This window comes from Caloenas nicobarica, chromosome 6 (genome assembly GCF_036013445.1).
Source record: "Caloenas nicobarica isolate bCalNic1 chromosome 6, bCalNic1.hap1, whole genome shotgun sequence".
Classification (NCBI taxonomy): Eukaryota; Metazoa; Chordata; class Aves; order Columbiformes; family Columbidae; genus Caloenas; species Caloenas nicobarica.
In genome coordinates this window covers 20405281-20427483 of record NC_088250.1, presented here as the reverse complement: position 1 = coordinate 20427483, position 22203 = coordinate 20405281, and the positions used below count along the sequence as shown (strand labels likewise).

Below are 22203 nucleotides of genomic sequence, written 5' to 3'. Positions count from 1 at the left end.
TCTATTGTAAAAAATCAGATGGTGGAGTAGTCCAATAAACCGTACATAGTGAGTGAATAGCCTGGTGCAGATAATTTAGAAATGAAGTATTATATTTTTTTTTAAGTCTGCATGTACGGGGAGTGTCCGTCGTGGGCCTTGCCGTACCTGTCCTTGGAGCACCGTATGTAACAGGGAGGTGTTAGGTGGGTGGCTGACGGCTGTGAAGGGTGCGCTGGGAGAAGTGACCGGGAGCCAGGTCAGGATTTGGAGATGAGCGGCTCTGCCTGCAGTGCAACTGGGCTGCGTGATCCCTTCTCCGGGGATTAAGCTGCTGCTGTAACCTGGGGTTTATTGTCTTTGTTTCAACAAGACAAGTGCTGCTTGCAGTTCCTCCAGGAAATCTCTCGCAGCCATATTATTGGTTTTCATATCTCACAATCAGAAATTTGGGGTTGTGTTGGCAGGTGAGTGGCCAGTCTTCTGGAGAATAGATGTTATGTGTGCTGTGTCACTGACACCTATTTAGCAAATAACAGCTACTTTCAGCGGTAGCCAAAGCCAAAGGTTCAAGGGGTTAAGTTTTTGTTACTAGAAAATAAACTGAAATATTGATGGCTGTACTGATATCAGTTTGTCTAAAGAGGGATGGATGTGGACAGTGGTTGCTGGTAAAGCCACTGTCCCGCAGTGGTAGGGAGGAGGTTGGGAGCCCCATGGCCTGCAGCCTCGCATCCCGTCTCTGAGGAGCTTGGACGTCCCGCGTGTAGTCCGGCAGGATCTACTGCGTGGTCCGGACACAGCGGGCTTTCCCAGGCAAGCTCTGCCAGCCCTGCTACACTGTAGTGTGATCAAACGTGTCATCTCTGCCTTTAGAGAGATTTTATGCCATGACAGTACTTTGTATTTGAGGGAATCTTGACTGCTGCTTCTTTTTTAACCCTGATTTTATATTCATTGAATAAATGAGTCTGAATGTTTGGCGCTGGGTCCTCCTTTTACTTTCTGCCTGTTTTGTACTTACATTCTTTCCCCTTAGCATTTATTAGAGCAGCTCCCCTTTCCACGGAAGCACTATGTTATTTATGGATTACCATTTTATTTGCAATATGCTATATATGAAGTGGGCCGTAGATGATGGTTACATGGGTTGAGAATCGAGCCCTTAATTTTGATGCGGTTTATAAACAATTGGCAATAAATGGCCTGATCCTGTGTCCTTTGACTCTAGTGTGAGTTCTTTGACAAGTGTATTTACGCAAGAAGAGCTCGGCTGCCAGCGCAGCGTCAGCGGGCAGCACGCCTTTGCATTCACCGCAGTTGCATGTCCCAGTGCCAAGAATGGATTTTGCCGATTCAGATTTGCTCCGTTTGTCAACACACAGTTCCCATTGAGCTCCACAGGACAAGAATCATTCTTGGCAGGGGGCCATGAGCAGCGACTGCGGCCAGAGCCGAGCACCAGCCTGGGCAGCAGTGCCCGGGTCGGGCTCCCCACTCCGCAAGGCTCCCGCTCCAGCATCTGTTTGCTGTTGTTTGACTACTGGGAAGAGTCAGGGATAAAAAGAGATTTCCTAGGTTAGTTTTCAAGGCACTTTTTTTTTTTTTTTTGGTAGCTGTCTGGATGATTAATGTGAATAGGAAAATACTGTTGACCCATTTAAATCATGTTAGACAACATCCATTGCTCATCTGCATAATGAAATACACACTGAACATTACAGCCTAAGTATAAGAGCCAGTGAACTACAAAAATAATATTTTACTCATTTAGGTTATGAAGTTAAATATAGGACATTAGTACTAATCACAGTGTTAAATTTTAAGCCATCCAAATTGTAATTCTCAGTGAAAAAGAACTGTAAGTTAAAAAGGCTATTAGCATTTCAGTTTTAAGAGTTAATTTGAGTTTTGGGTTTGGTTTGGTTTGGGTTTTTTTTGCTACTGTGAAGCACTATATGCAAAACATTTAGTAGTAAGTGCAGGAGTATTTGTTTTTTATAATTTTAATTTCAATCACTAAAGTAATGTCAGAAATACTAATTTGCAGTATTAAAAATAAATTAAATAACATTTTCTATTACTAAGAGTAAACTGTGATTTTAACTTGGATAAAAACAATTGGAAAAGGCAAATTATTAGCAATGAAGAGATGAAATAATGTTAAGCATTTATTTAAGTACCGAAGCAAAAACTGAGGCCTTTAAAAATATGGATTTCATCAAACAGAAGCATCATTTTCAGCATTTTAAACTAAATACAAATTTTAAAGTACTGAATTTAGGCTTTCAGGTTTCTATGGTTACCTGCCTTTCCAGCAGTTTGGTGAGATGTGTAAATAGGCCTGTGAGTCACTTGCAATTATTTGTTTTTTGTTTGTGATAGTTGTAATTCTGTGTTCAGTTTGAATCTAATATAGTTCACACCACATGCTTTGGTTTATGTATATTTTAGTGCTTATGACTGACAGTGATTGAGCATTTCTTATGGAGTGCTTGGGTCTTTTTGTCGCAAGTGATGTATGTTGGTACTTCTGAAAATGTAAACAACTTCTTCCTGTATCGCTGTTTGATAAACAGGGATTTTTATGATAAGAAAGAGGTCTTTGTAAATGTTAAGCAAGGAGATAAGTAAAAGGTATTTAAAAAAATAAAATTAAAACAGCTCCCAAACATTATGCCTTACTCTTCCAATTTGATCCATAATCCTATCATTAGAATTAATTTTATGACCCAAATGTCACATATTTATGAATAAGCTTTCAAGTTATGCATTAGCACATACTAATAACTGACAGATTTAAAAATATTTTCATAAGGATGCTACAAGATATCTGCAGCAAGCTCTTGATTGGAACATCGTCCTTGTGTAGAGCATCTTCTTGAAAAAAAAATAAGAGCTTGCTTCCACCACCACTCCAATAGTTTAGTAGTTTAGACCTCATGTATTCTGAGGTCAAGGCTATAGGATGTAATTCTCCAACCTTACACTCTTCACTCTAGCAAAGGACATGTACGTGTTTTCTGAGTAAAGACTCGCTGGCCTCATGTAACTTGTGTTTTCATGTAAAAACAGGACAATAAAAGTAGTTAACAGCATTTCATACAAGGCAAGAAACACTGCTGGCTGTCCTTTTTACCAAATGAGTAGTAATGTAATCTTATTCTGTTAAGGTATTAATCCCAAAATTGCTAGCAGTGTACACTTTTCTTAAAATTTTGAGGTAAGACGGGCTCATGATTCAGGAGTCATCTTGTAGCTTTGGAGATTTGGCTGCAGGTGTATTGAAAATAATTATTGCAATGGGTCTTATATTTTGTGCAGGAAAAAGACTCCTGACTGCCCATTCTCTTCCTGTGTCTCAGGCTACGCGGTGAATCCTGATACACTGTTCAGGAGCACTCCTAAATTTTCTATGCAAAGATTGCTCTGATTTCAGCAGCCTTGCTCACCCACTGAAAGGGTTTCTGTGGGAAACATTTTGGTTGGTTGGTTGTTTTTTTGGTGGTGATTCAGACATATTTTTTCCTTTTCAGTTGGAAATTTAAGAGGTTAAAGTAGGGTTTATTTTTAACATTTAATACCATATCAGGTGTGTATATAGGACACAAACATGCCAGTTGAAAAACAGTTGTTTTACAGAGCACCTGAAAAGATTTTATCCCAGTAGGATTCAATGAATGTTAAAGCTGTAGGTGGGTGTATATTAACAACAAGATTTGGTATTGTGTGTGTGTGCGCGTAAGGACTATTTGAAAAGCCGATTAGTTTAACCTGAAACAACTGCTATTTTTTAAACTGAGAAACTAGTTCCAACAGTTGCTACTTCCCTGCAAAGTCAAAATAACGAATACAATGACCAGCCTTTCAAGCGAAAGTAATTTCTCTGATCTTTTAAAAAACCTGAAGATAGATAGAAAGTGACTGAAAGATGCATTTAAATATGCAAACCTGAGCAGATATGTTTCTCGTTCTAATTTATTCACTTTATGATAAATTAATGTAGTCAATATAGGAATGCGGTAACGTAAGAGGAATGTTTCTCCTGCTAGTCACAGGAGTTGAAACTTGCCAGATGGTGTGATCTGGAGCCTAAATTCCCCTTGTATTAACTGTGTGTGAAAGTCTTAATATTGTTTTGTCCAGCTTTTGTACCTAAGTTGTTTATTTTGCTGTGACACTGAATTAGGCAACAGTTTCTTTTTGTTTTCTACTCTGTTATTCTATTGGAGAGAGAAAATATAGCAGGAATAGCACTAGGGCAGAAAGCTCTATTGGAGAACTGCAGTGCCCTGTTCCCAAAGTTAAGTCTGCACAGCCCAGTCCCGTTTTCTGTAACAATTAACTTCCTTTGGTATATGAATGAATATCATTCAGATATAGTTAGATTGTACTCTCTATTTTTTAAATCCTGTAATAAAATGAGAAAGTGCTGTTTAATGCTACCAGAATTTTACTCAATCAGTGACTTTATTTTTCTATACTGGCTTGGTGTGAGTCTCTGTGTATATATATATATATGTACACATATACACAACTGCTCAGTTGGTTTAAGAGGTTTTCGAGGATATAAAATTAATTTTTCCTTTTCTTCTTGTTGTTAAAGTTGCACTGTCGGTTGCTGCTGATAAAAGGTGGCACCGAGCCAGCTTCCTGCAGGAGCTATGGGGAGGGTCATGGCTTGTCATGACCTGGGCACCATTGCTTGAATGTTGTTATTATTGGGATGAAGTACCCTTAGGCTGTCATCCTTCCTGTAAATAAAAGAGGTTCTGATTCTCTGTGCTTTCCCAGTTTACCAACTTGTAGAACAGCTATTTTGTTGGCCCTAAGTTTCACTGAATAATGAATTAGAAGAATGGCATTATTGCAGAAGACACCGATTCATCATTTTAGTATGCTGGTCTAGACTGAATCATAATAAGGAAAGCCAAACAAGAATGTATTTCCATGTTGTTTATAAATTTACACCCAATTTTAAAACTCCTTTGTATTAGCATACAGCAAACAAATTGCTGGGTTCCACCCTCCATGAAGTAAGAGCAAAACTATAATAAGAAGGGAGCGTAGCTGGTCCTGAGGGCCAAATGTGACTTTTTCCCATGCCATGGAGGAGCCGCGGTGGTGCCGGCAGAGGGACTGACTCTGCTCCCCTGGAGTCGCTCAGCGTTTGGCCATTGCCTTGCTTTATTGGCTCTTACGAGCGTAATGAGAACAGCAATTCTGTTAATGCCTTTATTAACTAAACTACTTCTGTTGTTAATTTCCAGTTAATTTCAATAATTAAAGAAAACAATGCCAATTAGAATATAGTGTTTGCAAGAGACCGGTCTGCGTTTTGGTTTATCAGGGTACAGTCATAAGCATGCTGTTGAGGAGGGTTTCACAAATGTGTTGCTGTTGTAACTGAAGTCACATCTATCCTGATGAATATTTCATTTCCCCAATCATGCTATTAAAACCAGAGTGTTTTTACCCTTTCATTTCTGTTTTCTCTTTTCCAGTACCATCCTGACAGCTGTGGCTGCGTCCTGTTTACAAATTGCTGCTAGTCACATTTTCAGTAGTCCTTGTGGGTTTTGCTTTCCTTTAATATGGGCAATTAGGAGGAAATATTTCTCGCGAGCATGGACTTGCTCTTCTTGTAATGACATAGTCCTGCAATCCAGGAAACAGTGCTGCATGGTGTCCATGTCCCTGATTTCCTGATGTGGGAAAAAAGTGTGGAAAGCATCTGGAGAGGAGGAGACCCCCTTTACCAGCTTGTTTCCTGTAAGCGAAATTGGAAGACCTTGTCTGTGCAAATAGATTTCAAAATAGAGTCTGCCCTTTGACTGTCTCCATAATTACACAGCGCGCCCTGTATTTTATTTGGCTGCCAGAGCAGTTAACCCCTGGAAGTAAGGGGCTGGTGATGGCGTGACCAGCACGGGTATGCAGACATGACCATGTGAATGCACTCTTGTTTGGAGAAGCCTGTCGTTAAGACCTCATTACAATACACTTTTACCCAATTTAAAAATTATTACATGTTGGGTTATGTTGATTAAGATATGTTATATCCTTAATGTACAGAAAACACGGAGATATTAGTTGCAAAAAAGGAAAAAAAAAAAGTTCTTTCATAGCTTTGATGTAATCAACATCTGTCAACAGAATGAATTTGCTTTTGTTTAATTTCAAGGGCTCTTGTCCTCCTACTTTGCCCAATCAGTTTCTACTCCTGCCTCAGGCATTTCCCTGTGTTGTTCTTTTCCCCCCCCGCTTTTTTTTTCATAGCAAATGCACAGGTTATTGCTTGTGAAATGTGAGCTGCTCTTCTGCTACACAGGTTACACAGTTGGAGAGATTCTTTAATCTTTCCCATCCTGTTTTTGAAGCTTGGATGTACCTTTGCAATGCGGGGATTACAAAGTCAGTGTTTCATTAGACAGAATTACAATTACAAGTAAAGATCTTTAAAACCACAACCGTTATTTCAGATTGAAAAATAGGAACATTTGGTAATTAACAGTAAAAAGCTATATATTCTTACCTAGTTGCATTGGTTGGATTCCACATATTGTTACCCATAGTGATTTTTAATACCTCACTTTAAACTTTATTCCTCTGAAGTTTCAGCAAAATGAATACTTGCGCAAGAAGCAAAATGGTGATATATTATAAAAATGACCTGACAAGCCAAATTAAAGATCTCTAGCGTTTTACACTCAAATGCATATATACTAAGATCATCTCCACAGTCATTTTTTTTTCAGTTTAAAGAAAAATATTCACATATTTTGAAAAGAGTTATCAGAACAAGGCTTTCGATGTTGTTAATTGTTCATATATATTCAGTAAGATTTACTTTGTCAAGAACAAGTTGATTTTATTTCCTCAATTGGTTGGATATTAATTCTTGTAATCCTAAATAATTTTGGTACTGTGCTACTGTTGATACTACGACAAAATTATTTTAAAATATGTTAATTTTATTTCTTGGCTCTTTTAAGATGTACCATTGTATTTATTGTAGCTTAGATCTGCCATGAAGATTGTGCTTTGGTAACATTTTTGCTGATTGCTTGGAAATCTGAATTATTTCAAAAAGAAATACTAGAAAAATGGTTGCTTACAGTCACATTTGATGAATTATGTAGATGGGCAGTTTTTTGCATGGCTACTCCATACCTCATTAATTGAAAACATAGGAGATAAATTGCTGTAACTGTTAAACAAGAAGCATTAGAAAAGGGCTTATGTGAGAGTTCATTTCCAACATCTCCCTTTAAAAATACTTCTTGACCAGAGGGAAATCACATTTAAATGACTAAAATCAACTTAATTAAGGGTCATTAATAGAGATACACATAAAAAACTCTCTACTCTGTGAGTGAAATGGGAGCATTTCATTATATAGTGTAGCATGCATGAACAGATAACAATTAAAATAGACCTAGAGTAAAAGGCTAATAAATATAGGGCACATTGCGCTGCAAAATCAGTCGCTTAAAATGCTCCCACCCATCATCATACTTGAATTCTATATTCAGCCCCTGTGGCTGACTCATTTAAAAGAAAAAGAAACCGTAATCTCCACACAAGATAAATTCATCTGGTAATTCACAAAAGCTCACAGTGTGTATTTATATTATTAGTACAAATTAAGGTCTGGAAGGTATGCTGCGGAATCCAGCAGCTCCAGCAGGACACGCGTGCGGCACATGGCGCAGGGTGAGTCACTGCGAGTCAGGGGAGCAGTTCTCTGTAATCTTCTGTGCTCTTACGTTGTGTCTGCTGATGTGATTTCAGTTACGCTGCTGATAATTCTCCTTATTGCAGCTGATAGTAAACATTCTGCTGTTTGTGGCAAGTGACATAGCCGCACTGTTGGGGGAGAGAAGAAACGCGTGAAGGGTCAACTTTGCATCCCAGCTGTGCTGGTGTGTTACCGAGTGCCCGACCTCAAGCGCGGGGCTCGCTCCGATGGCTGCAGGTTCCGCTGGAAGCTGCACAAACCCCACACTTACGAACTGTCTTGCAGTAATTAATGTACACAGAAAGCTTAAGAAAAATTATGTGCCTGGGCACCAGTGTTGCAGAAGTAACTAAGGCACTGAGAAAAGCTTTGGTAGGTGTAAGGAATGGGAGGAGGGGATATCTGAGCCAGACGTGGAGAATACAGCCAGTTGTTCCTGTCTCCGGTGATTGATGATGTTGCTATATCGAATTAGCTGTGAATATGGGAGCTTAAAAAATAAAAGGAGCTGTGGAGACATTAGGAAGGCCTTCTTAAGGAAGGAAGTGTGTGGATGGAGTCCAGATTTTCATTATAAAACAGTAACTTCATTATGTTTTAATGCCACTTTATTTGATTTTATTTTTACTTTCTAGGAGAATGTTTTCTGTTGTAATTTTTTATATTCCAAATAAAGGTTTAGTTGTCCTGTGTTTATAATTCTTGCATTGTATTTTAGGAGTCTTATTATACCGTGGTGATATTTATTTGGTTGTCGCATTTCACCTGTTCGAGTAGTAGATATTTTTGTATGCATCTGGTTTGTAATGAGTAGTTAGTAGAATAACAACAGACTATAGTACCTTATTATCCTGTTATCTTGTGACAACACTTACAGCATATCTTTGGGAAAATAGAGGTAAAAATTTTATTCCAAATAAAAAGGTATCCCTTCTGAATGTGGGATAGTCAATAGGTATGCACCTATGAGTATAAACTGGTTTAATGTATTTAATAATGTGTATTTGGGACATTTGGAGTTTTATTGTTGATAATTGGCAAGCACACTTGCACCTTCCCGTTAAACTTTGATGTGGTAGACTAGGTGCCTGGGCAGCACACTGTATGTCAGGAAGAGCATTTGAAACACACGTTAACACATTGATGTCCACGTGGACTTTAGCTGACCATGTCAGTGAGTGTGGGTTTTCAATTTACTTATAATACCTTCAGCTGCGATAAGAGCAAGGTACTTTCGCTGCGCTCAGTAGAAGAGCTAACTCAGCTTACACTGGTGGACTGATTACTACTTCTGATGGCCCAAAAGTTGCTGCCCCAGCAAATTCTGTGCTTTCAGCTTTCAGAAAGGAGTGCAAACTGGCCAGGGAGTTTGTAGGATGCTTTGGAGTCTTTGGATGCACTCATACATTGTGCAGGTTAGATGGCTCAGATTTTTTATTTTTTAACTGGACAATGATTTTTTTCTTGTGAAGGAGACCCTAGGGAAGCAGTAGATGACGAGGTTGTTGGTTAAATGATAATTACAGCATCACCAAACCAATCCACCCTCTGTTAACTGAGCAGCCCCACTTCCATAGAGACACTTGAAGGAGGCAACATCCATTGGGGTACCAGGTTATACTGAGAGCTTGGTCTGAGCTTCACTCTCCAACTCCACCATAGTACTTATAGCCAATCTAGAAAAACAGTAAAAATTTGCTCTCATTGAGTAAAAGTCTCTACAACTTTCCAGGTGTTATACAAATTCTGATATTGGTAAGTAAACATAGCACTGATCAGTGTGCAAAAAGACAGTCGGGAACACTTCTAAAGCAAACCCTATGCAACTCTTCATTCATTCTGAGTCTTGAGGCTCCAAAAAAGGTGTGTAACTTGAATCTCCTGTATATCATGGAATGCTGTAAAAGGGCTGTCTATGAAGCCAAGTGTGCATGTGGAAGGAAAATTTCTGCATCTGGACATGATAAATCCATCCAAAGGAACGTACAATAAAAACATGCAAGTTACAGAAGAAGCTTTTCTTCTAAAGTAAAAAATGAATCATTTCTACATAGTTACAAAATGTGCAGTAGATTATTTTCTTAATTTCTGTGACTAAAAAAGTTTAGTTACTTCTGTTTAAATGAAACCACTTTCTTTTTACTAAATTTACTAAATTTATTCATATGGGTTAGTTGCCACAAAAGATTGCTTTTGTATTTATATACATATGACATTTTTCAGAAGCAGATTAACTATTATGTGAAACCTATGTTTCAAAAAACCTCTCTGTTTAGATTGTAGAATGTTTGAGTAATGGAAATATGCACTACATGTAATTGTAGTTTAATTGGGCAGTGTCAATAATCCTTTTGAATTGAGTATATTTCCAGGTTGTGATGCTAGCATTGTCTTTTGTGATGCATTATTTTGATTTTGATGTCTCTGACAACCTTTGGGCCTCAATGCCTTTCTCTTTCCTTTTTTTTTCCTTCCTTTTTTTTTTTTTTTGAGGCAAAATGTGTCATTGCCCAACAACTAAGTTTGAGCAATGAACACTCTGATGAACTGCCATCCTGAATTCCCATGTGACTTAAATGGAAATCTGATTAGAATATTCCAAGTCAGTTACAAATTTTAATCCCTTCAATTGCCTTTGGCCAAGATTAAAAGCATCTCTTGAAGTCTGTCCTGTTGCCCTGCTAGGCAGGACAAACTGAACCCTGTTCCTTGTGTCTTGGCACAAGATTAACTTGGTTGTGCTCAAATGTGTGACGGGTTCAGCAGAAATGCAAGTGCCTGAAATCAACATTAAATCATTTTCTTCTCAGCTCTTTTCTTGCGTTGTCCCTTATTCACCGTTTCCCATTGCCGTGAACAGTGCAGCTTCTAGCCGTGCAAATCGCGGCAAGCAGGGGCCGGTGGGAGCGTCACTCCTGGCTGTGAGCTTTGGAGAATGTCTCCACGCTACTTTTTAATGCATCAAACCGAAATAGAACTGGTACTTTATAAAGCTTCAATGTGTTGTTTGTAGAGGTTTTTTGTTCTCATTGCTTCTCAATGTTAATGCTCTGTCTTTAACGGCACAAGATTTGAACAATTTGAACTGCCCTTGGCTGCTACATGAGTCCTGTGGTCTGTTGTATATGATGCCTTTCTTTTTACATACTTTCCATTTCGTGATGTGGTAGCAGAAAAAAAGGTTAACCATTTTTAATTTCTCTGTTAACAGGTTCTGTGACTGGCTGCCACGTAATCTTTTCTTTGTGCAATCATGTCTACCTGCACAGGCAGTCAAGCAATCAACAGCGAAGATGCTTCTTTTTTCAGAGACAAAGAAATACCGCTTATAGCATAGTATGGCCAGCCACAGTTTCTCCAGCTCACCCAGTTCCTAAGGTACTGCGATTTCTATTATCTAATCTGTTCTTCAGTCAATATAAAGTTCGACTGTAGGCATGATCAAGTGTATTTGTTGTCCAACAGCTGGAGGTTTCGATCACCATCCTGTGGCTTGGTCTGGTATTTGAAATAGAAGCATTGGTGAGAGGCGCTTTCAGCTGCCTACCACGCCTACACAGTGGCATATCTCATTATTAGGGAGTTTAAACCTGGGCCTCATTCAGTTACGGTAGTATAAATGTGGAATATTATAATCATCTGTCAGCACTTAACACTTCTGGGCCCAGACTCTCGTTTTGGACAATTACAGTCGGTCCTACCAAAAGTCAGTAGGAATCATTCATGATGGTCTGAGTCCTTTTCTGTATAAATCTCTAGCAAGCTAATCATAAAACTATTTACATTCTACTGAAAGTTTTGCTAACTGGTTATGTCAGATTTAGGAAGAGAATGTAGAATACCTGCTGGTAGCTGCCACGCAACCCCACTGCACATTCTAAACTCATCTTTATTTGGTTTTTTTTCCTTCCAACATACATTTTTATTTACTTTAGAGCCAAAAGGACATTTTTCATTCAATTTTAGCCTGTGTTTCATTCCTAGTTTCCTTCCCTTCCCTTCTCTTCCCTTCCCTCCCCTTCCCTTCCCTTTTTTTTGTTTATTTACAGCATACGGATTGACTGTTTAGTATCTTTCCTTTAGCCAAAAGAAAACCAAGGTACCCTTTCTAAACAGTGCTTTTCAGGATGTGTATTAGTACTTCTTTAAATTTTATTTTTCATTTGATTATAGATTTCTTATGCAAAATATGGAGTATTTCCATGGGCCAGAAATAGTAAAAAATTGTTAGATAGGAAAGCAGATAAGGGTGCTGTATGTAGGGCTCTTACACCTAAGAGGCTGTGAAAACTCTGTGTGCAGGGAGAACAAAGGATTACGTGCTTTATGTATTTTTGAAGGTTTAAAAATTTTAGAACTTAAAAAGTTTTGGGGTTTTTTTTCTGTATTTAGGTGCTTCTTTTAGGATGAAGATGGAGAAATATGTTGTTGCACTGAAAAGTTGTCTTCGCAGATCTGAGTTCTCAGACTGTGTAAAAATCAGTCCAATTCTTCAACTCTGAAAACCTGAGGGCAAAATTCTTACTTTATATAGAGTATGCCCAAAATCACATTGAAATAACATGGGGGGTTTTTTCAAGATGTTGGTGTGAAACTGCGTACACAGACTTGCATGTCTGCTGCTTTGGGCTTCTCCCTTAACAGATCTGACAGGTCAGCAGGGTCAGGTCTCAGCAGTTACTAGATCAGGGGAAAGCCAGGATGCTGCTGTGTATGGACTTGCTAATACAGCAAATGTAATTTTTTTCTTCTGAATTAAGTCCCAAACTATGCAATAAGATGTTGCTAGGGTTGCTATGCCATTAATTTGAATGAAATGTAAATCTGAAATTCTGTTGACATGAATCCACTAAAGATAGTTTCACTTTTCATCAGAGTAGAAATGAAATATCTGTAGGAATAAAAAATCTTCCTATTTAAAGTCCCACTAGAGCTGATTGGTTGCACTGCTCTTCTTCACTCCTACAGTCTGATGTTGTATGGTCTTGCTGTGTACAACCCAAGTACCAACTTAGTTTTTTGCCTGCCAGCCTGATGCCGTATGTTGTGAAGTCAGTGCAAAACTTGCCCCATGGCCTGGCTGTGGTGGGCGAAGGGACCCTGCCCCTGCCAGTGAAGCAGCCCCTCACCCTCCAAGAGAAAGTACGTTTTCATCTCTGTGCAAGATGTTACAGTTATTATTAGTTTGTTGTGTTCATACACTTGTCAAGAAATTACTGTGGATTTTAAAAAATCAAGAGTGAAATTTTGCCTCTACATGATTGCTGAGAACTTTCTGGGCAGAAAAAAAAGAAAGTTTATTACACTTTCCTTGACACAACGAATTTGGATACCCTCACATAGTATTGTAGATGGGCAGCATATGAACTAGATTAATAGGTAAAACCTCTAAATTAAAATAAGTTAAATCCTAAGGTTCTTAGTCAAAAAACAATCTCATGGAAGTTAACAGGAGTTTCATCTGAGTGAGAAACTGAGGATTTGATCAATTTTATGTTTGAGCCTAATTCTGTACATTTGTCCCATCAGTTCTAGTGTTTAAGTGCCTTTTATAGAAAATGTGCCTCTTTGCAAAATAAAATGAAAGAGTTTTTAAATCTCTTTCTCACAGTTTTAAAACTTTCAACTGTCTGTGCTGGAAGTCGAGTGCAGTATCTGGGGTTTCAGCCCTGGAAGGTTAACAGACTGTACAAGCCAGTAGTAACAGGCAATGTTAAGTTCAAAAGGGCAGTGGAAGAAATACTGAGGCAGCCTTGAGGGTTTGCCCTGATGGCTTAGGAAGGTCGATACTACGACAGAAAGGGCAAGCTGCCATGAAGCAGGAGGCAGTATCTGAGAAAATGATCCCATTGTCATGCTCAGTTTTCTGATCTTCATTTTCAATCCTTTTTCTCTAAGCACATAAAGAAGCCAGACTATGTGACGACAGGCATTGTACCAGACTGGGGGGATGACATAGAAATTAAGAATGAAGATCAGATTCAAGGGCTTCGTCAAGCTTGTCAGTTGGCCCGTCATGTCCTGCTTCTGGCTGGAAAGGACTTAAAGGTAACAATTACAGAAGTCCCATAACAACTTGGATATCTTTTATGCTTTCACTTATTTGAGTTTTTTCTACTCTTTTTTTTTTTTTTTTTGCTTTCCCTTAATGTGTATCCAGCTTTAAGTTAGATCCTGAAAAAATAATGTTTTATTAACTTTTGATCCAGTCCATGTTACGCCTGTTTAGTTATTTCTATATTTTGGACCTATGTAGTACTTAGAGTGAGTTGCTGGCTCAGGTCTAATATCTCTATCTGCAATTTCCCTCTGGTCAGATTGTGCCAAATCACGTGAGTTGCTTATAAGGCCCATGCTACATTTTTCCCTTTCATTTCATGGCCCGTCCTCATCCTGCTTTCCAGCTCTGCATGTGTGCATGTCCACAGGACTGCTTTCCCTTCTCCATTCCTGTCCATCCTTCAGCCCTTCACTCTCCTGCAGGCTCTGGCACAACACAAGTCATAGAGCTGCCGTTGGAAAAAACAGCTGCCAAATTCCACAAAATTTTCCAAAATGCATCAATAATAAAGCCTCATGGTTTCCAGTAATGTTTCTACAGTATGTTTTTTGGGATACCTTCCAAGTTAAAATGTACTGCTACAAGGTTTTGCAGATGAAGGAGTGCTTTTTTAGCCTTACCTTGGTATTTCATGTAATAGCATACTGGATGGGGTAAAATGGGTTGAGTGGCTATGAGATGCAGAGATAGATGTGGACTATAGGTCAATGCTATTGACTGAAAAGGGGAAAAAAATTATCAGTTTACCATGCATTTTTCTTTCAGCTATCATCACACTTTCCCAGAAGTTTAATTGTGGAGCTGGAGTGGTCAATAACAAAACTGCCTGAAGCTTTAATCTTACATATGCTCATGCGTGTTTAACTTCTTTACGTGCAATTATTTCCCAGTACAGTAAAACTTACTCATGTAAAGTTAAGGGCATATACATGTTTCTGAAGGATCAGGATGCAATGCGAGTTCTGAACAAGAGCAATTTTTCACTAATACTCTTTGGTTGTTGTCATATGTAAAATACATATGTATGCAGCACGGGGTAGCTTATGATGCAGATCATAGGATGTGCCAAATCACACATAATAGCAAAATGCTACGTACATGTAACTAATATTTTGAAGCAAGGTATGTAAGATAAGCGTTACATTACCAGGAGCTGTGGACTGGGCAGGAGGTGGCACTTGGAGTTGCAGTGCCAAGACTGCTGCCTGGGTCAGCCAAGGAGTGAACTCCATTTTACACCAGTAAGTGTTTGGCCAAGACTCCCCTGATTGGGAGGAGGCTCCAAAACCCTCACTCATCGACAAGGGAGAGTCTTCTGCTTTCCAGCCTTGTGCTGCACGTGGCCAGTTTATACTCATTTGTTCTTGTGCCAACACCACTATAATTTAAACAGCTTCCTGCCTTTCCTTCAGTCTGTCCCCTCGATGTAGTAATAGAGCTATTACAGCTTTCAGTGTGCCAGACTAAACAAACTGAGCTCCTTTAGGCTATTCTCAGAAGGTAAACTCTGCATTCGTATTTTATCTGAAGAGCCTCATCCCTCCACCTGTTCCTGTTGTCTTGCTGAACCCGCCTCGCATCGCAGCCCTCCAAACCAGCTCTCGCTTGTGCTTCAGCTAATGGCAGCAACATGCCCCAGTATAACAAAGATGCGTTACGATGCATGGATGCAGAGGGAAAAAGTTTGGGCTGAGTGTAGTTTTGATATTACCATTTAGTGCCCATGGGACTTAAAGATACAATATGGTATTATATATGATAGCATTTACTGGGCTTGAGGAAAAGATTTGGAAATAAACCAGCAAATTCTATTACATGGAAGTATTTTGTTAGATACCATCACATTGCCCTGTCCAAAATAAAAGATGAGGTGTGTGGTAGAGGCCTCCCCAATATTGCCCAGCTAGCAAAATCTCCTTTAAAAGTAATGCAGATACTGTTAAAAGCAGAACTTTTCACAGCATGTGAGCCTCCCATGCAGAGAGCACAGATCTGTCTGCTGAGTGTCCATAAGCCACATTGAATTCCTTGAGCTGAGCAGCAGCAGACAGCACCCAGTCTGGTGCATAGCAGTTCAGTTTGCCTGCAGGCTGGAGATGATAGATGGGCAAGCGAAGGCAGGAGCAACAAACCTGTATTTATCCAGAACCGATGGCTGCAGTATCCCAACAGACAGCACGCCGGGGTGCAGCTGCCATCCCAGCACAGAGGCTGCAGCAGCTACTGCAAGGCGGGAGGGTTGCACAGTAACCCCAAATCCTGGTTCGCTCCTCATCTACCCAGCCACGCTTTTGTGCTGAACAACTTGCAAGCTGAGCAAATAGACCTGGTTTTATCCTCAGCACAGTACGCAAGTGCACTTTGTGGTATTCACCGTGCGTGATCACGGAATATTTCAATATATGGATAAGTAATGCCTTCTGCGCCACAGCCTACCTATATTCCACGTGTTCCTAAAAAGTCCTCCAAAATCACAGCCAGTGTAGTGTATGTGTACAAAGTATGATTTTCAAAGACTCAAAACTCATTCAAATCAAGATCAATTTGCAGAGGAACCCTCAAAGGCACTTCTTCTCAATGAGGGAGGTTTCCCTACCAAATTTCAAATTTCAGCTCTAACCATTCCAGACAGAGGGCTGATCCGAAAGAAAAGTGAGAAGAATGTTATTTTAAGTGTGTACATTTTCCACTCCACAGATACTCAGAAATGGCTGAATGATTTATGAGAGGGTTTTTTTAATATGTAAAATCATGAGAAAAAAATGAATATAGAAAACGTCAAGCATAAAAATGAAGATTTCTAAAAGTTATGGATAAGCGCTTGTAGATTCACTGTGATCATCCACGCTATGGCAACTTTAAGTAAAATATCCTCAAGATACAAAGCCAAATATTTAAATCTTTTATAAAATTAAAGAATACTTTGAAAACAGTTTCATAAAATACACAAGTACATTATAATAAATGTACTCGGCAGTTACATTAATTAAGATCCTTTCTTTTACAAATAAAAAGGGAAAGTGATGTGTTTTAAAGGACTGAAAGCATTGAAATCAGACATTCCTAAAGCAGCTACTGAAACAAAATGCCATGGAAAATTGGTGTCTTTGAGAAAGCAAAAGTGGAAAAAAGAACGGAAAAGAAGTAGACAGTATTTTAGGTTTTCTAGGAACCTTTGAGTGCTCATTTCTACTGCATGCTTTATTTCAAACCTTTTTCTCTTTAAAAAGAAAGGTCCGATATATCAATAAAGTGTATCATACAGTTTAGTGTTTTGTATCAAAGCACATATTTGAAACATCCAATATTTCATTGAGATGCTTGGCTGCAATCACATTCAGTAAATATGAGGAACTATCCTTGCTTTTTTAACAGGATGTTATGTTTGATATTTTAGGTTGGCATGACAACTGAAGAAATAGATTCCATTGTTCATCATGAAATAATCAGACAGAATGCCTATCCTTCACCTCTGGGCTATGGAGGTTTTCCAAAATCTGTTTGTACTTCTGTAAACAACGTGGTATGTCATGGTGTTCCTGACAGGTATTTCCCCAATAATATACATTTTGCCATCAAGAATGGAAATGTTAAACTGAAATTAATAAATTGTGTTAAATATTGAATATAGTTCAACTTAACTGAATGCCATATGGAAACCTACTGCAGATGCTTATCATGTTACCACATGGTGCTGATAGATATTATATGAAATAGGAAAAAAAATGTTATCCTGTTTGCCCAAATACTTTAAAAAAATAGCATAATGCCTTTAGAGTTGAGCGTGTGGGGGAAAAAAAATGGTACAGTTTGATATTTTTTTCCTCTAGCAAAATAAGTATAGGATAAGGAATAAATAGATTTGAATTTATGTGGTGGTTTGGTTTTTTGTTATTTATTTATTTATTTATTTATTTGCAATACATTCAGCTATTCACAAAGAAAATATGAACCCTAGTGAGAGAGAAAGAATAAATACAATGGTAGGTTTTTCAGGTGTTGATATGTTTTTCTGGTAGTTGTTTCTCATTATTTTATATTCAGCTATACTTTAAGTAGTGAGAGCTGAACATTAAAAGTGGTTATTCTGTTTGCCTCTGCCTTGCTCCATCACAAAATATCTACCCTCTGATTTTTTATGTGTGTCATTAGGCGTTTATTCTTATATTCCCTTTGTTGGGAACTGTCTGTCACCATTATTCACCTTTTTTTTTTCTGTTTATGTTTCAGTCGACCTCTTCAGGATGGAGATATTATCAACATTGATGTCACGGTGAGTAATTCATATAAAAAAAATAGTCTTTGATCAACTTTAGAATCACTAGTAGCAACAGGAAGAATAGTGGATTGGAGATGAGGGATGCACAGATGGATGTGCTGTTTACTTCTGAGCCAAGGCACAAGCAGCTGGTTTCCTTTTTTGTTTTTAACTGTGTGTTTATTCCAGCTAGACCCAGGCCTGACTTGAATTTAGGACTGGAATCAGATGCACTGAGATCAATGTTGGCCTAAGTGAAATGTCAACCCAATCCTGCTATGTGTCATGTTTTTGAGAAGGTGTAATTGTTATTGATCCACTGTGTAGTTAATGCAGAGCACCACAGTACTGGGCAGCAGCTGAAGATAGATATGTATGAGATGAGCTAACATGAAGAAAGCCAGCATTTTTCCTTCACTCTGCCAAGATTGATCTTCCTCTTCCTGCTGATTTTGAGTGGGGCCTGTCATTATCTTACTCTGTCATTAGAGGCTGCATTGGCCTGTGTATGTCAGTCTATTTGGACAGCAACTCTTTTGCTAGCAGTGTTCCCTACATTTATTAAAATCCCCGAAGGTAGTGTTGTGTTCCATTTCTGGTATAAAAGCCCTGAACCTTTTGCGCAGAAACAGAAATAGTGTGATATAACCATGACTTAATATTTCCAGGGAATGGTCAATTATAGCTACTTAAATAAACAGTGGCTGGATTTTCTTAGGAGCAAGAAAGTACAGAAACTGGAAACCTAGTTTGTGTTTCATTTATGGGGGAAAAAAAAAATCTTCTCTTGCAAAAGCTTTTTTTCTTTTTACCGTGTATGTTTTTATTTTCCCAAAGTGCAGCTTATTTCTAATATGAACACAGACATCTTTTTAATTCCACCATTATTTTGCAATACTAAGTCACACACAAGGGAGTAACATCTTGTAAGAAACGACTTTTTTAATTGCTAAAGAAACTCTTGGTAACTTGATACTGTTTTCCATGGGCCCAAATTTCATACTGGCAGAAGCGAAGAAATCTCCAGCAGACCTACCTCTGAGCATGACGCTCAAGCTTTCTAAAATATTTTTTCTATTAAAATCAGGGTCTGTGAGCTTTTTCCCATGGTATACTTATGTGTGATCCAGAACTAGGTTTGTTGGGTTTTTTCAATCTTACTAAATTCTTCCCTAACTCCATACTTTCCAATTATAGAATTCTGAATATCAGGTTTACACAGTGCAATGTATTCTTTTTAAAGTATATTTTTGGCCTTAATTTTTACTTTGGTAAACCGGTGTATCTTTGCTCATTTTATTAGACTAAATCTGTTTGCAATAGCGAAGGCTTTAACATATGGTTTCTTTGTATTTTTCGTTTGATTTTTTTTTTGTTTTATCTGTCAGGATAATAATGACTCCTTAGATTAAAAAAAAAGTGTAGGTTCCTGTCACAGATACTTTCCATCATAAACTAAACTGAACATTTTTATATTAATAGGGTGTACATATTTTGTCTGCTCTACTTCACAAATAATGTCTGACTAAAAATTAGTGTTCTTTTTTAATATTTATTTTTATTTGTTTTCTGTTTACCTTCACAAAATAAAATAAATCTTGAAGTTTCTGTGAATGTGAAGATTCCTGCAAGGATGGGAATTGCTGATTATCGTAAAGATTTTTCTTATCATTTAAAACTGAACTTTACTCAGTTCCAAAATATCTGAGGAAAAATATTACGTTACAACGTTGCTAATGATATTTTAGCTTATCTTTAATGAGCAAAACTGGAATGTTTCACAGGTGGACAAAATAAAACTCAAAGTAAATATTCCACAACAAATTGTTTATAATTGCATACAGGTTCTATAAAATGATTAAATAATATTCTGGTTATTAACTCTAAATGCCTCACACTATGTACAAATTATTTGAAGAAAAAAATCCATTTTTGCACAATTAAGATGGTAGAATTTCATAGATGAAATACACATTTTATTGGCTTGAATCATACAGCCTTTAAAATGTATTTTAGCATAGAAACAAAAGCATTATCCATCACTGAATCCTTAGCATAGTGCAATTTTCAGCCTGCCATTACCAGGTTAACATTTCTTACAACTTGGTTCTTTCCTTGACTTTTAAGGAATTAGTGTGTTACAGTTGCTGTGGTTGTAGCTTATTAACATCAAAAATATGTAATTGCAGTTGATAGGCTGCAGTAAATATTATTATTATTTTTAAGCTCTTGTGTGTTTTAAATCTGTATTTGCTTTTCCAGGATGATGATGTTTAATGCCGGGGGGTTGTGTATTGTGCCTCCTAGAGCAGAAAATGAACTAGTTCGGTTTAAATATGAACTAGTTAGATTAAAACCTGTCCAACAGACATTGAATTATAATTTAAAAAAAAAAAAAAATAGTGGCAGTCTGGATGGGCAGAGCAAGGTGCAGAGCTGGAGACCGCAGCTGGTCTCTGCCAGAGTGGGGGCAAATACAGCAGGGCCCTTGCTGGCACTCACCTTTCTTTAAAACAGCCCTCTCTCCGAACTGCCTGCATTTTCTTCATATCTCGTGCCGAACACAAACCTGGCCTTGCGTTGAGCTGTCTGTAGACAGGTCGTTGGGTTTTTTTTAGTCTGGAATCAACCAAAGAAAATGAGTCTGTCTTTCAAAATAGCTCACCAGTGGCAAAAGTTGAGTGCTTCGAGCTTGGCGAGTTGTTAGTCCTAGATTCTAGGACTACTTATTCGCTGTTTGGTGAGGAAAAAATGTGGTTTAGAGTATCAAAACTGTGGCCCATTGTGATTTGTCATTCCATGGGGAAGTTTGTCTTGGTCTTACAAGTGTGTGCCTGCCTGCCACACTGCAGAGCTGCAAACCCCATTTTAATGGGGTACTGCAGAGCCAGGGTTTCCTGTGCCCAGCAGAGAATTTCTGGAGAACTGAGGTTTAAAACCTGTGAAATGTCAAAAAAAAAAAAGTACATAATTAATTCAACAGAGTGCCACGTTTTCAGCACATGAAACTTTCCAGTGCCAGAACAGTATGTTGATTCTCTTTCAAAATTTGCCTCTGGAAATCAGAAATAAAATTGGATGTTAATGCCACGTTGTAGTTTAAAAGTGAGATGAAATAAAATGTGCAGCAGCAGGTGGTGGATTTGACCCATGCTTTCCGTGGGGGTCCCTCTGAGTGTTGGCAGCACACGCGCCCCTTACGCTGCTGCGCACAGCATCACCTCGCACCCCGCCGGGGACGCTGGCTGCGGGGGACAGGTCTCACACCCTGCCGGCCCTGCGGGGCGCGAGCGGGTCCCTGCCCCCGGGGTGGGTAGCCGGGGCAGGGGGCAGCCGATGGCCCCCAAAGCCCCTCCAGCCTCTGAACGTTCCCAGCCCGTCCCCTCGCACGCAGCCCAGCTGCCCGCAGGTCCTGCCGCTGAGCAGTGTCACCGTCTGGTGCGCTGCTGGGCAGAGGTGCACAACCTTTGCATTTCTTGAATTTTTAATTGGCAACCCTTGCGCACATAGCAGTCTTTCATGTTATTTTTTTTTGTTTTCTGTCTGCGATGTTTCGCTTTTCCAGTCTCACTCTTACAAATGCAGCTCACCTGTGGTCTGTGTGTTGCAATATATAACTCGTTCCTAGGAAGAGTGGATTTAATTAAGGAGACGATCTCTTTCTGGATGCAAAACAAGAAAATGTCTTTACATTTCTGCATATGTTTAGGTATATTACAACGGCTACCATGGTGACACTTCTGAAACCTTTTTGGTGGGCAATGTGGATAAATCTGGTCAAAAGTTAGTGGAGGTTGCCAGGAAATGTAGAGATGAAGCAATTGCAGCTTGCAGACCAGGGGCTCCCTTCTCTGTAATTGGAAACACAATCAGGTAAGCCTTATATTGACAAGTAAAGGGAGGGCTGGCAAGTGGGACAAAGGTTATTGGTGGTTTGGTATAAAGCTGATGACATGTTTTATGATTCAAAACCATCATTTCAGTCTGATATCAGTATGTGAACTGCCAAGCTATAATGTTGTTCCTTGGGTAAGAGAGATTTTTTTTTCAAAGTGAATTACACTAGGGTCAGCAAAGATAACTGTAGAAAGAGCCAAAGATATTCATAAGATAGATTTAAATTAACAGATATAATTTGCAGTAGGTTTTTGTTTATTTTTTATT

At 38.7% G+C, this 22203-nt stretch overlaps 1 protein-coding gene across 2 annotated transcripts in view; it reads left to right on the top strand.

Moving 5' to 3' along the window:
• The window catches only part of METAP1D (methionyl aminopeptidase type 1D, mitochondrial), a 48707-nt gene that overhangs the window by 15976 nt on the left and 10528 nt on the right, over positions 1 to 22203 (top strand). The window contains exons 2-6 of one of the 2 annotated variants that reach the window (XM_065637303.1): positions 10932 to 11098; positions 13619 to 13768; positions 17179 to 17327; positions 18012 to 18054; positions 21749 to 21912. In XM_065637303.1, coding sequence (XP_065493375.1) covers positions 10932 to 11098; positions 13619 to 13768; positions 17179 to 17327; positions 18012 to 18054; positions 21749 to 21912 — 673 coding nt within the window. Of the gene's footprint in view, positions 1 to 10931; positions 11099 to 12781; positions 12863 to 13618; positions 13769 to 17178; positions 17328 to 18011; positions 18055 to 21748; positions 21913 to 22203 lie in introns of those variants that run through there. The other variant, XM_065637304.1, reaches the window with a different exon arrangement.